Source organism: Fusarium oxysporum, chromosome 2 (assembly GCF_000149955.1).
Source record: "Fusarium oxysporum f. sp. lycopersici 4287 chromosome 2, whole genome shotgun sequence".
Lineage (NCBI taxonomy): Eukaryota > Fungi > Ascomycota > Sordariomycetes > Hypocreales > Nectriaceae > Fusarium > Fusarium oxysporum.
In genome coordinates, this window is record NC_030987.1 from 1586684 (window position 1) to 1597434 (window position 10751).

Below are 10751 nucleotides of genomic sequence, written 5' to 3' on the forward strand. Positions count from 1 at the left end.
TGGTGATCAATTCTCAGGAGTCGTTGCAAAATAACTTTCTGACAGTAACCGGATAGGGCTGATATAAGGAGTGTGGCGTCGAAACAAACGTGCCGTCTAAGAAAGTACTGTGAAGATGTGGTTGCCACCGAGGCCCAGTGTGTCCGGTATATCCAGGGGGGCTTCAGGGGGTTACAGGTACCCAACCGGAGCTTAAAAAGGCGAGAAGACGAGTCCACGTCAGGTTGGTTGTCTCGGCCCCGGGCGACGTTACCTGGAGGGCTCGTGGCAAAAGATGGACATGGTGACGAGCGGATGGTACCGCACGAAATAGAAAAGGGAACAAGAGCATGCGACCACGAGGCATTTTGAAGAAGTAGATATTAAAATCCTGTGCGTCCGCCGAGCAGCGACTTTTGGTGGAAAACACTACCTTACCTTTACGCTTGTCTGATGAGCACCCATCAAGTACCCGGAGCTTTTGCTCCTTGACCCGCATGGTAGGCGGGGGGCGGTAATGCAGCGCTTACAAAACGTACTGTATGGACAAACGAACCTCAAACAGGGTCCACTTTTCTTACATGAGAGCACGAGTTTCTTCATGAACCAACTCGAAGGTTACATATCCATGACTTGACTCGCGATTCCCATTCACGTTTTAGCAGAATTGGAATCGACATTGGCATTGACAACTGACGCTGACAATGAAGTCGGCCGACCGACTGAACGGAGCCGCTGATGTGCCCGGCCTGAAAGATCGGACGTGTCTCTCCGTTACACCCGCGCCATCGATTCGCAACTGGAGACATCCATTCTCAGACAGCACAAGGCTCCAGAAAAACCCAGCGGTTCGGGGCCTCGAAAGATTCAGGCTCGGGCGTTCTGCACCTCGGAATCGATACGGGAGCTTCGGACGGCACCGTTGGCTAGCGGACTTGTCTGCGTGTTCAACATGTCACATAGCAAGTCTTGCACAGCTGTGTGGTAAAACAGTTACAGGGCAGACTGGTTAATACCATTCCGTGACTCTGGCATTTGATTTGGGGTTGGCCCAAGCTAAGGATCCCGACGCTACCACCGTCAGGGTCCTTGTTGTGGCCCGCGATCTCGGGACCCACGATCGTGAATGGAGTATTATTGTGGTAGATCGAACGGCGTCACGTCACAACATCGACTCTACTGGCCGGGCTAGCCCAGCGCCAATGCGGCCGAAATACCCTTTTCCTCAAATCCACCTCAAACTAGCTGAAAACACCCAAAAAAAATGCTTCTGTTTGCTGCACAGTATTTGGTTTGTGGGACGAACATGTGCCTGCTTCAATTCAGCTGCGCCACAGCCCAGGGTCATGTGTATGGATCAGAACAGGGATTAAGTTCCCGAATGTTTAAAGCTGCCTCTGATTGCATCTCTCGAGAAACCGTGTGTCTTTTGGGGACTACCCTTGCACCCTGTTAAAAGGCAGGTTAAGCAGCACCTCTGGCCGGCTTGTCAGCCACGTACCGGACCCCCGGCCGCGGGGTCTAGACCATCAAGATAGCCTGGCCATGCAGCTTGTTCCCCGATTATGACGGTCTGCAGATTGCAAATATTTGGTCTCCAGATCGGAAGGAAGTCATAGGACATTCGAGACAGCCTCGGTCGACGCAATGAGATGGACTCGGTGTTACCGTAAGCGACACATTTCTTTCATCACCTGGTTGGGTTCGGCAGTGGTGAACGGATGGTGGTGGGCCACGCTGTGGCGTAGCTGCTATCGACATCCCATCAGTTAAGTTCTCGAAGTCAATTGGGCTAGAGTTTGGAAGCAGTTGCAAGATAATAGAGCTACATATTGAAGATCTTTCTCTTTGGGGCCACCACTACCAAGTTCGACAAGCGCAGAGCCACCTTCAGCCACTAACAGGGGTAACTTGATGATGAGTTGAAGCGGGTTGAAGAACGGATGTTAGTGGCAAGCGCTTTCGCGGCTCGTTTCTCAAAATTTGATGCATCAGTTGTTCGGGCTCGGATTGGCTTCAGTTTGCTTCTGTGTTCACAGCACGGATACAAGACGGAATTGGGTCGCCTAAGGGACCCCTGTTTACCATTTGGAGGGTGAAACATCAGCGGCCGTTAAGTTTTTGCCCCAGACACTTTCAGGTTTGGGGTTGGTCTTGGTTTTTTGCTAAAGCATCTGGAGACTGACAGACAGCTAGGCACCCACAAAAGCAGGGGAACAGAGGCTAGGCGGTGAGTGATCTACGACAAACCGGAAGGATTCCTCATCACACCAGTGGTCAAATTTTTTACATTGCTTCAAATGAGGCTGATCCATGACTTAAGTGGCCTCAGCGGTCAGGCCAAGTCAAGTCGGAGAGGGTCTTCCGGGGTGGATCGTGACGCTGGGGATGGGGAAATCGTTACCCTGCAAAACCATGCATATCAGCTGTGTGATGAGATAAGATGCGATACGATATGCGATTTCCGCACTTCATTGCGGAAATACGAGCAATCTCAAGGAGGACTTTTCTCTTACTCCAAGCGGAGAGTTTACTCCTACGAGTCCAGCGTCCAATCAGGCGTTGATAAAAAAAAAAGCCCGGAGCCATCTCCGAGTATTGCAACGCATTGTTGCAGTCATACTTGGCTTTGCAGGGAAAAAAAGCCACCGATGCCTCAGTGGCAGGGATTTTACAGAAGAGTCGAAATTCATACTGTGCTGTGCTGCTGGTGTGCACAAAGTGAGGGGAAAATGGCTGTGATGGTGTCAAGATGCCTCATTGACGTCATATCGTCTCAACTGCCGTTTACTAGAAGATTCTACGAAGAACACGACTATTCCGATTGACTAGAATGCAACATTCTATAGCTTTCGCTGAGGACAGTCAAGATTGGGCTTGAATACTGTTGCCACAATGGCTACTGGTTGCGTACGCACGATAGTATTTGACGAACCAGCGAACACGAATAGCCACGGGGCTTACAAGTCTCAGGTCTCAGTTCTCTTACCTAAAGTTGGGCAGATATCTCCAATATCTATCGGCCAACCTGATGCTCCATCGGCTGGCTATGCCGTTCTGAGCATAGAGTCAATCAGCTAGCTATGCCCTACATCATGCATGCATGCATAACCGTTTCTTCAACGAAGCACAGGCGTCGGACGAGCCGCAAGGGCAATCCTTGTGCTTCCTTGTTGAGATGCCAAGCCACAAGAATCCATTCAGAACTGCGACGAGACGAGGTAAACCCCACGCAATCTATACACGCTGACGTTCTAGCCTGTTCAGCCTTGTTGTCGTTCCAAGAGCGGATCCTCTGGCTCTTCTCGGAGTGATAACTCCTCAATACCCATTGCATTGGGAGTCGAAGCTTCTAGTTCCTTCGCTTCCAGCAGGGGATAGAGCCGTCCGAGGACAAGGTAACGTTGCTGGCTTGGACTTCATCATGGAAGGTGTTGGTAGGAGTAGCGGGACCTTTCTCAAGCAACGGTGTACCTAACCAACAGGCTCCAATAGTCGGCGTATCTCACGCAGTGGGACTTGCACATTGCCGGTTAGAGAGGCTACTAGTTCGACGGGGAGTTGAGGCTGTAGCGGTAAAGGTTGAAGACTAAGGCGGTTCTTGCGGCTGACGCAGATAAGTTTGCGCGTCCTGTTGGTGTGTTTTCATCACGAGAGAAGTGAATCATTCAGAGAAAAAAGAAGACACTTGAAGAATATCACTGAAAGGGGCAAATATGCCATTACGAGGCATCAGGGTTTGCGGGTAACAGAAGGAGCTCTTGGATTGTGCTATTGTAAGTGATGAACAACTACGTTTGAAAACTGCTGACCACATGGAGACAGGAGTTGGACGAAACTACTGGAGTCGACCTGATTATTCACCGCTCATTTCTCTGAGAGGGGGTCCTTGGTGTGATTCTTGACATGTCGTTGGATTCGTAAATTGTTCCTTGAGATTCATCACATTGAGCCGCTGCAAAAGCTCCGCCCCTGACTTTGTTGATGATCACCTGCTGTGTCAACGCACCGACGGATCATCTCTTTTACTCTATTCACATCAGGGTATATCTTGTGCTCATGGGGTAGAATTGCTAAGCTATCTTCTGCCTGCGGAAGGTTACGTGGAGCTGGGTGACTCATGGTGATGCTGAATAGGAAGTTGAGGGAAGATTCTCCGAAGAAATTTGGTTGCGAAGCTTCCTTTGGAAATTTGAATTTCGTTGACGCGAAATTCTGAGCTGAGAAGCGAGAAGAACACGGATATTCGGTGAGCGACTAAGGTTTGATACTGGTGTCTTTTTTATCCTTGAAATTGTCCCCTTGAATACTTGGTGATCCAGTTGCTGTGGTCTATATAATTCCACGTATTCCTGGCTCCCTTCTCATGCCTTACCCAAATTGACAGTAAACGATATCAATCAACACTCAACGCATGCTACGACATCGAAAACTTGGAAATATTCGTGCAGCACGTGAGTTTCGTTGCTCTGATCATATCAACCCCAGCCCCTGATTCAGCGGACATGAGAAACCCTTCGCAATGCCTCCGCTCGCCTTCGTCGACCTGATACATGTAGTCCCATAGAGGCTCCCAATTCAGGATATGGTACGACTGGAAACGCCGTACATCTGTACGGAAGACGTTTTGGCTCCAGAGCTCCTCCGGAGGTTTTGTTGGCTCGCATCTTGATCTGGTAATCAGTAGTCGATTGGGCCTGTCGGTCTTGCATGGCTGGCCAGGATGAGCTGGTACGGGATTTGCTAATGGTCGTCATAGACAGAGCTTGGTATCTTTTGCTTTACTGTACCATTATTGATCAAACCCCACCAATGTTCTCGATATTCGTGATTCAAGTGCTAATAAGTGCGCGCAGACGCATATCGCTCAATCAGACAGGAGGACGAATAGGTTTTTGATAAGACAAATTGATGGAATAGCTGTCCTTCGAGCCTTAGCTTCGAAAGTGCATCAACTCGGTGATTTTCTATGGCCCTAGATTTTGAGGCTCGAGCTGTTGTTCTTCTGTCCAACTTTCTCGTAACATTGCAAACGAAAGTGGCTCTCCACGGCATGCTTTGGCTCCCTGCAAGCTGCCCAGAGGCCGCTATCTTGTGAATAGGTGGATTGATTGTCCAGAGATCACGGGGCATGAACTGACTCAGTGCCGATACCGTCTTGAGTAGGTACTGAGTTTTGAAAGTGTTGACATAGTGATGAAGAAGTTAGGATGAGGAAGCACTCTCAGGTTCGTGGTTCGGGAGGCTAAAGTGGTTGCTAGGGACTGAAGAAATGTGCTCCTGGTTGGCTTGGTCAGATTGCCAACCTTCAGACATTAGCCCCGATTTCTCAGACGACAGTGTAAAAGATAGGCAAAGGCTACAAGTATTTGAATCAAATGTCAGAATTTGAAACCTGTTTGTGGAAAATAGGAAAAAGAGAGTAAGCTTGGAAAGATGTGGACGAAGTGAGTTTAAAGTGGGAAGAAACAGGTGGCTAGGAAAGAGATGATCGAGGTTTTAACATGGGGAGTAAAACATGTCATCTGTCGTGACCATGACGAAGAATGCAATATCTGATATAGTTATTGAGTTTGCTGGCAAGTCAACCTACTGAGGCGTATATGATATCTTAACAAAATGTATCAAGCTGACAGCTATGAGAGCTCTTCTCCAACTCGTTATTCTCAAGTTCTGTAACTAGAGCCTCATGCCTTGACTTGACCTCTCTTATACATTAGCGTGAGAATGTCGAAGATTTCATGGCTGCAGATGAGGTTGCCATATGCCTCTAGAGAGAGAACAGTAGTCTAGGAATGAATAGTGAGCCTGTTTTAAGTTTAGAACAAGCTTATAATTAATTAGTTTACTAGAACGCGGGTAGTGATTTGATCTGCATGAACTAAGTGAATGTCACTTCGGAGTGTCTGACTCAGTAAATCTTCAGGTAGCACGATGTAGCCGTCATTTGGGTGTTAGTCTAGTTACAAACTTCTCACAAAAATTCTGCAGACACGTATGAGAAAGTTGATGTTGAGTGGTCATGGCGACAAAGGCGCAGCCAGACCACAAGTGCAGCAGAAGAAGCTACAATAAGGAAGTGCCTGGTACGGTGACAGTGTCTATAGACTCAAGGCACTGTCTCTACTCACTGTCTCAGATTGCCCTTCGGCAAGAAACTGTGAGGCTTTGGGGGAAGGATAGGTTCAAAACTTTGATTGAAGCCTTTCGCAGTTCGCTTGTAGAATGTTTACTCGGCTAAGCTAGGTAAAGCGTCAGCTACTATGTCCTGGTGCAGCCAATCTTTGTAAGTGTCACAGTGTTGAGACACGACTGAGTATGATATGATCGGTTTTGAAGCCGAGTGATTGTTTGCCGAGAAGACAACGGGCATCTATATCCACATTGTAAAGAAATAAAAATTGAATTTGTGTACTGACGCCGTCGGATGATATTGAACAAATCTGGGACATCGCGGGAATATGCAGCTGGTGAAAATGATGGACGCGGGTCACAATGTTTGAACAAGATAAGTGCTGTCAATTTATGGAAGCAAATACACCAACAATCTTAATAATAACTAGCTATTATACATCTTATATAGATACAGGTACAGACATAGGAAACGAAGTCGTGTCAGAACCTCTTGGTCTGGGACTCGAGGGTCTGACAGTGGACACATAGGAAACGAATTCGGGTCGTGACTTCTTAGAGAGTCCGACTGTAAACAGACATAGGAAATGGATTAGGTGTCGAGAGCCTATGCGTCTTAGCTTTATAGGGTCTGACTGTCGATACATCTTGCACCATCGTTCCAGGACGACGATGGACCTGTTGCCAAGAACTTGGGACTTCCCACCGAAGGTGCGATAGGGAACTTCCAGATCTGACCGCTGGTGTTCTCCGAACCGTAGAGGTTTCCGTCTTGCGAGGCATAGGCGGCTCCCCATACGTTCTGACCAGCAATCATACCGAAGCCCTGGATGGTTGTCCATGTGTATGTGGTACGGCTGAACTTGCATAGCGTGGATGTCTTGCCTTGGTCGTCGTACATGATGGAATACATGAAGTCGCCTCCTCCAGGGACGAAGGCCCAGTCGGCAGAGTTGAGAGGGTTCTGGGCGGTGCCGCTCATGAGAATCTTGCCGTAAGTGGTCGAACCAGGCATGAGATCGATACACCACCAGCCTTCTCCCTGGTTCGAGATCCAGAAGCGACCTTGGTTATCGATATCACCCATCTGAACGAGACGGTCATTGGTACGAGTGCCGAGCAGTGTCCAACCACCGTCGCCACCAATACGGATAACTTGAGATCCCGTATCGTCCATGTGCATACCGTAGATGTAGTTGTCGAAACGGTTGTAACCGATGGCGTTGATCCAACCACCAGGACCGACATCACTCTTGATAAGGGTAGTCTTACCAGTTGTGATCTCGACACGGTAGAGAGCTGTCTTCTGCATGAGATAACCGTAGACGTCACAATGGAAGGAGACAGTGGCTGCCGGCGCAGTAGTTGTAGTGCTGCTGGTGGTGAGCGGCCTGGAAGATGTTGTAGATGTAGTAGATCGGGGAGCTGGGGTTGCGATGACCACGGTGGCAGGGTCGCCAGGCTGACCCGGAGCGTAAGTGGAGGTAACAGGGGTAGAGATTGTAGTGCCGCCGTTTGTAGTGATTGTGACTGTGCGACTCGGTGGCATCTCGACGATGACGGTACCAGGATCGCCAGGTTGGCCAGGTGGTGAGTATGTAGTGTACCGTGCAGTGAGCGTTGTCGGTCCAGCTGTAGTGACCGTGACATTGTAAGGAGGGGGGTATTCCACGATAACAGTATCGGGATCGCCTTGAGTTTGTGCAGGCGCAAATATAGTAGTAGGTCGGGTAATAGTGCTGGCTGTTTGTGTCGTCGTGACAGTGTATTTTGGGAGGTACCCGCACAATGAAGGTACCTGGGTCGCCTTGTATTAGCTGGCGGTGCGTAAGTTGTTGTAAGCCGGGAAATAGTTGAGACAGTGGTTGTGGTAGTGACGTTATAAGCCGGAGGCATCTGTATAATGACAGTACCAGGATCTCCTTGGGTGGCCGGCGGCGAGTAGGCTGTTGCAACACGTGAAATGGTTGATACGGTCTGCGTCGTGGTGACATTGTAAGATGGAGTACTCTCACGATGAAAGTGCCCGGATCACCTTGAGTAGCCGGGGGTGCGTATGTGGTTGTGAGTCGGGAAATAGTTGAGACTGTAGTCGTTGACGTGACGTTATACTCAGGAGGTACCCGGATCCAGACGGTTCCGGGGGTCACCTTGCGTAGCAGGGGCAGAGTATGCAGTTGCAAGTCGAGATATGGTTGAAACGGTCTGCGTTGACGTGACGTTGTACGAAGGGGGCATTTGCACAACGATGGTACCTGGATCTCCCTGCGTAGCTGGAGGGTTATACGTAGTAGCAACGCGAGAGATAGTTGATACCGTTTGTGTTGTCGTGACATTGTACTCCGGTGGCATCTGCACCACAACTGTACCTGGATCTCCCTGAGTAGCCGGGGCCACATATCTGGTTGCAGGTCGAGAGATCGTGGGAACAGTCTCAGTGGTAGTGACGTTACGGTCAGGGGGGACCTGCACAATGAAGGTTCCGGGGTCACCCTGCGTAGCTGGCGGGGCATATGTTGTAGACATACGAGTGATCGTGGGGACTGTCTGAGTGGTTGTCACATTGTATGCAGGCGGAAGTCTTACCCAGATGGTTCCTGGATCACCTTGTGTGCCAGGCGCAGAATAGGTTGTATAAGGTCTCGAAATCGTACTGACAGTTGATGTGACAGTGACGTTGTACTCCGGCGGTACGTCCACGAAGATGGTTCCAGGATCTCCTTGTGTGGCAGCAGGACCATACGTTGTCCTGACACGACTGATAGTTGTGATTGTGTGGGTGACTGTCACGTTATAGTCCATTGGGACCTGGACCAAGACCGTATTAGGGTCGCCTTGAGTAGCAGCTGGGTAATAAGACGTTCTGACCCGACTGATCGTGCTGACTGTTTGGGTGGTAGTGACATTATAGTCAACAGGGACCTGTACAAGAACTGTGTTGGGGTCACCTTGAATGGAGGCAGGGTTGTATGTCGTTCTAACTCGACTGATTGTGCTAACAGTCTCAGTGGTGGTCACGTTGTAGTCCATCGGGACCTGGACCAGGACCGTGTTAGGGTCTCCCTGAGTGGCAGCTGGGTAGTAAGACGTTCTGACCCGACTGATCGTGCTGACTGTTTGAGTAGTAGTGACATTATAGTCAACAGGCACCTGCACAAGGACTGTGTTAGGATCACCTTGAATGGAGGCAGGGTTGTATGTTGTTCTAGCCCGGCTGATTGTGCTGACAGTTTCAGTGGTTGTTACGTTATAGTCAACTGGGACCTGAACCAAAATTGTTCCAGGGTCGCCCTGAGTTGCACCCGGGTTATAGGTGGTCCAAACCCGCGTGATCGCACTGTTGGTTTCAGTGGTGGTCACGTTGTAGTCGACAGGGACCTCAATAAGTACGGTGTTGGGATCACCCTGAGTACCGGCGGGCATATAGGTGGTCCTAACCCGAGTGATCGCACTGTTGGTCTGGGTTGTCGTCACATTGGAATCCGGTGGGACTTCAATGAGAACGGTGTTAGGATCGCCCTGGGTGGCAGCAGGCATATACGTGGTCCTAACCCGCGTGATCGCACTGTTGGTTTCGGTCGTTGTTAGAGTGTAGTCAGGAGGAACCTGAATGAGAACTGTATTAGGATCTCCTTGGGTGCCGGCAGGATAATATGATGTCCTGACCCTATTGATCGTGCTGATGGTCTCGGTTGATGTGACATTATAATCCGGCGGAACCTCAATGAGGACTGTATTGGGATCGCCCTGTGTTGCAGCACTCATATATGAGGTCCTGACACGGCTGATACCACTGTTGGTTTCAGTAGTTGTGACGGTGTAGTCAGGAGGAAACTGGATAAGGACTGTGTTGGGGTCACCCTGGGTTCCGGCGGGTATGTATGTCGTCCTGACCCTGTTGATCGAACTAACGGTCTCGGTTGATGTGACGTTATAATCAGGAGGGATTTCGATAAGGACCGTGTTAGGGTCACCCTGTGTCGCGGCGGTCATATAAGTAGTTCGGACACGAGTAATCGAACTGACAGTCTCAGTTGTAGTGACTGTGTAGTCAGGAGGAACTTGGATAAGGACGGTATTCGGGTCACCCTGAGTACCGGCGGGCATATAAGTCGTCCTGACCCTGTTGATCGAACTGACGGTCTCCGTGGATGTGACATTGTAGTCCGGAGGGACCTCGATAAGAACCGTGTTGGCATCACCTTGTGTTCCCGCAGGCATGTAAGTAGTTCGGACACGAGTAATTGAACTGACAGTCTCGGTTGTTGTGATAGTATAGTCAGGGGGAATCTCAACAAGGACGGTATTCGGGTCACCTTGCGTACCAGCAGGCATGTAGGTAGTCCTGACCCTGTTGATAGCACTATTCAACTCAGTGGTAGTCACGTTGTAGTCAACTGGAACCTCGACTAGAATAGTACCTGGGTCGCCTTCGGTTGCGGCTGGATTGAAGGTTGTGCGGACGCGACTGATAGTGCTGACAGTCTCGGTTGTGGTGACGTTATACTCTGGCGGCAGATCAACATAAACGGTGCCAGGATCACCCACGGCTGCAGGGCTCGCAAAGCGTGTGGCAGGGCGGCTGATGGTAGGGACTGTTGATGTGACTGTGACATTGGAATCAGGGGGGAGCTCAACAA

The 10751-nt window shown here is 49.8% G+C and overlaps 3 protein-coding genes across 3 annotated transcripts in view; 1 reads left to right on the forward strand and 2 right to left on the reverse strand.

The window, feature by feature from the left end:
* Positions 1-2279: 2279 nt before the first annotated feature.
* On the forward strand, positions 2280-2807 carry FOXG_19186 (uncharacterized protein; the record flags this gene model as incomplete). Its single annotated transcript, XM_018399387.1, has 1 exon — positions 2280-2807. One exon carries the CDS (start codon positions 2280-2282, stop codon positions 2805-2807), a length of 528 nt encoding a protein of 175 aa, XP_018241790.1.
* Positions 2808-6724: 3917 nt separating this feature from the next.
* FOXG_06125 (uncharacterized protein) lies at positions 6725-8105 on the reverse strand (the record flags this gene model as incomplete). The annotated part of the gene is made up of 2 exons (XM_018384653.1): positions 6725-7909; positions 8025-8105. 2 exons carry the CDS (start codon positions 8103-8105, stop codon positions 6734-6736), a joined length of 1257 nt encoding a protein of 418 aa, XP_018241791.1. The 3' UTR covers positions 6725-6733.
* Positions 8106-8223: 118 nt separating this feature from the next.
* Positions 8224-10751, reverse strand: part of FOXG_19187 (uncharacterized protein) — a gene marked incomplete at its 3' end in the record, with an annotated part of 17144 nt that continues 14616 nt past the window's right edge. Inside the window, exon 3 of the mRNA XM_018399388.1 lies at positions 8224-10718. Coding sequence (XP_018241792.1) covers positions 8224-10718 — 2495 coding nt within the window. The remainder of the gene's footprint in view (positions 10719-10751) is intronic.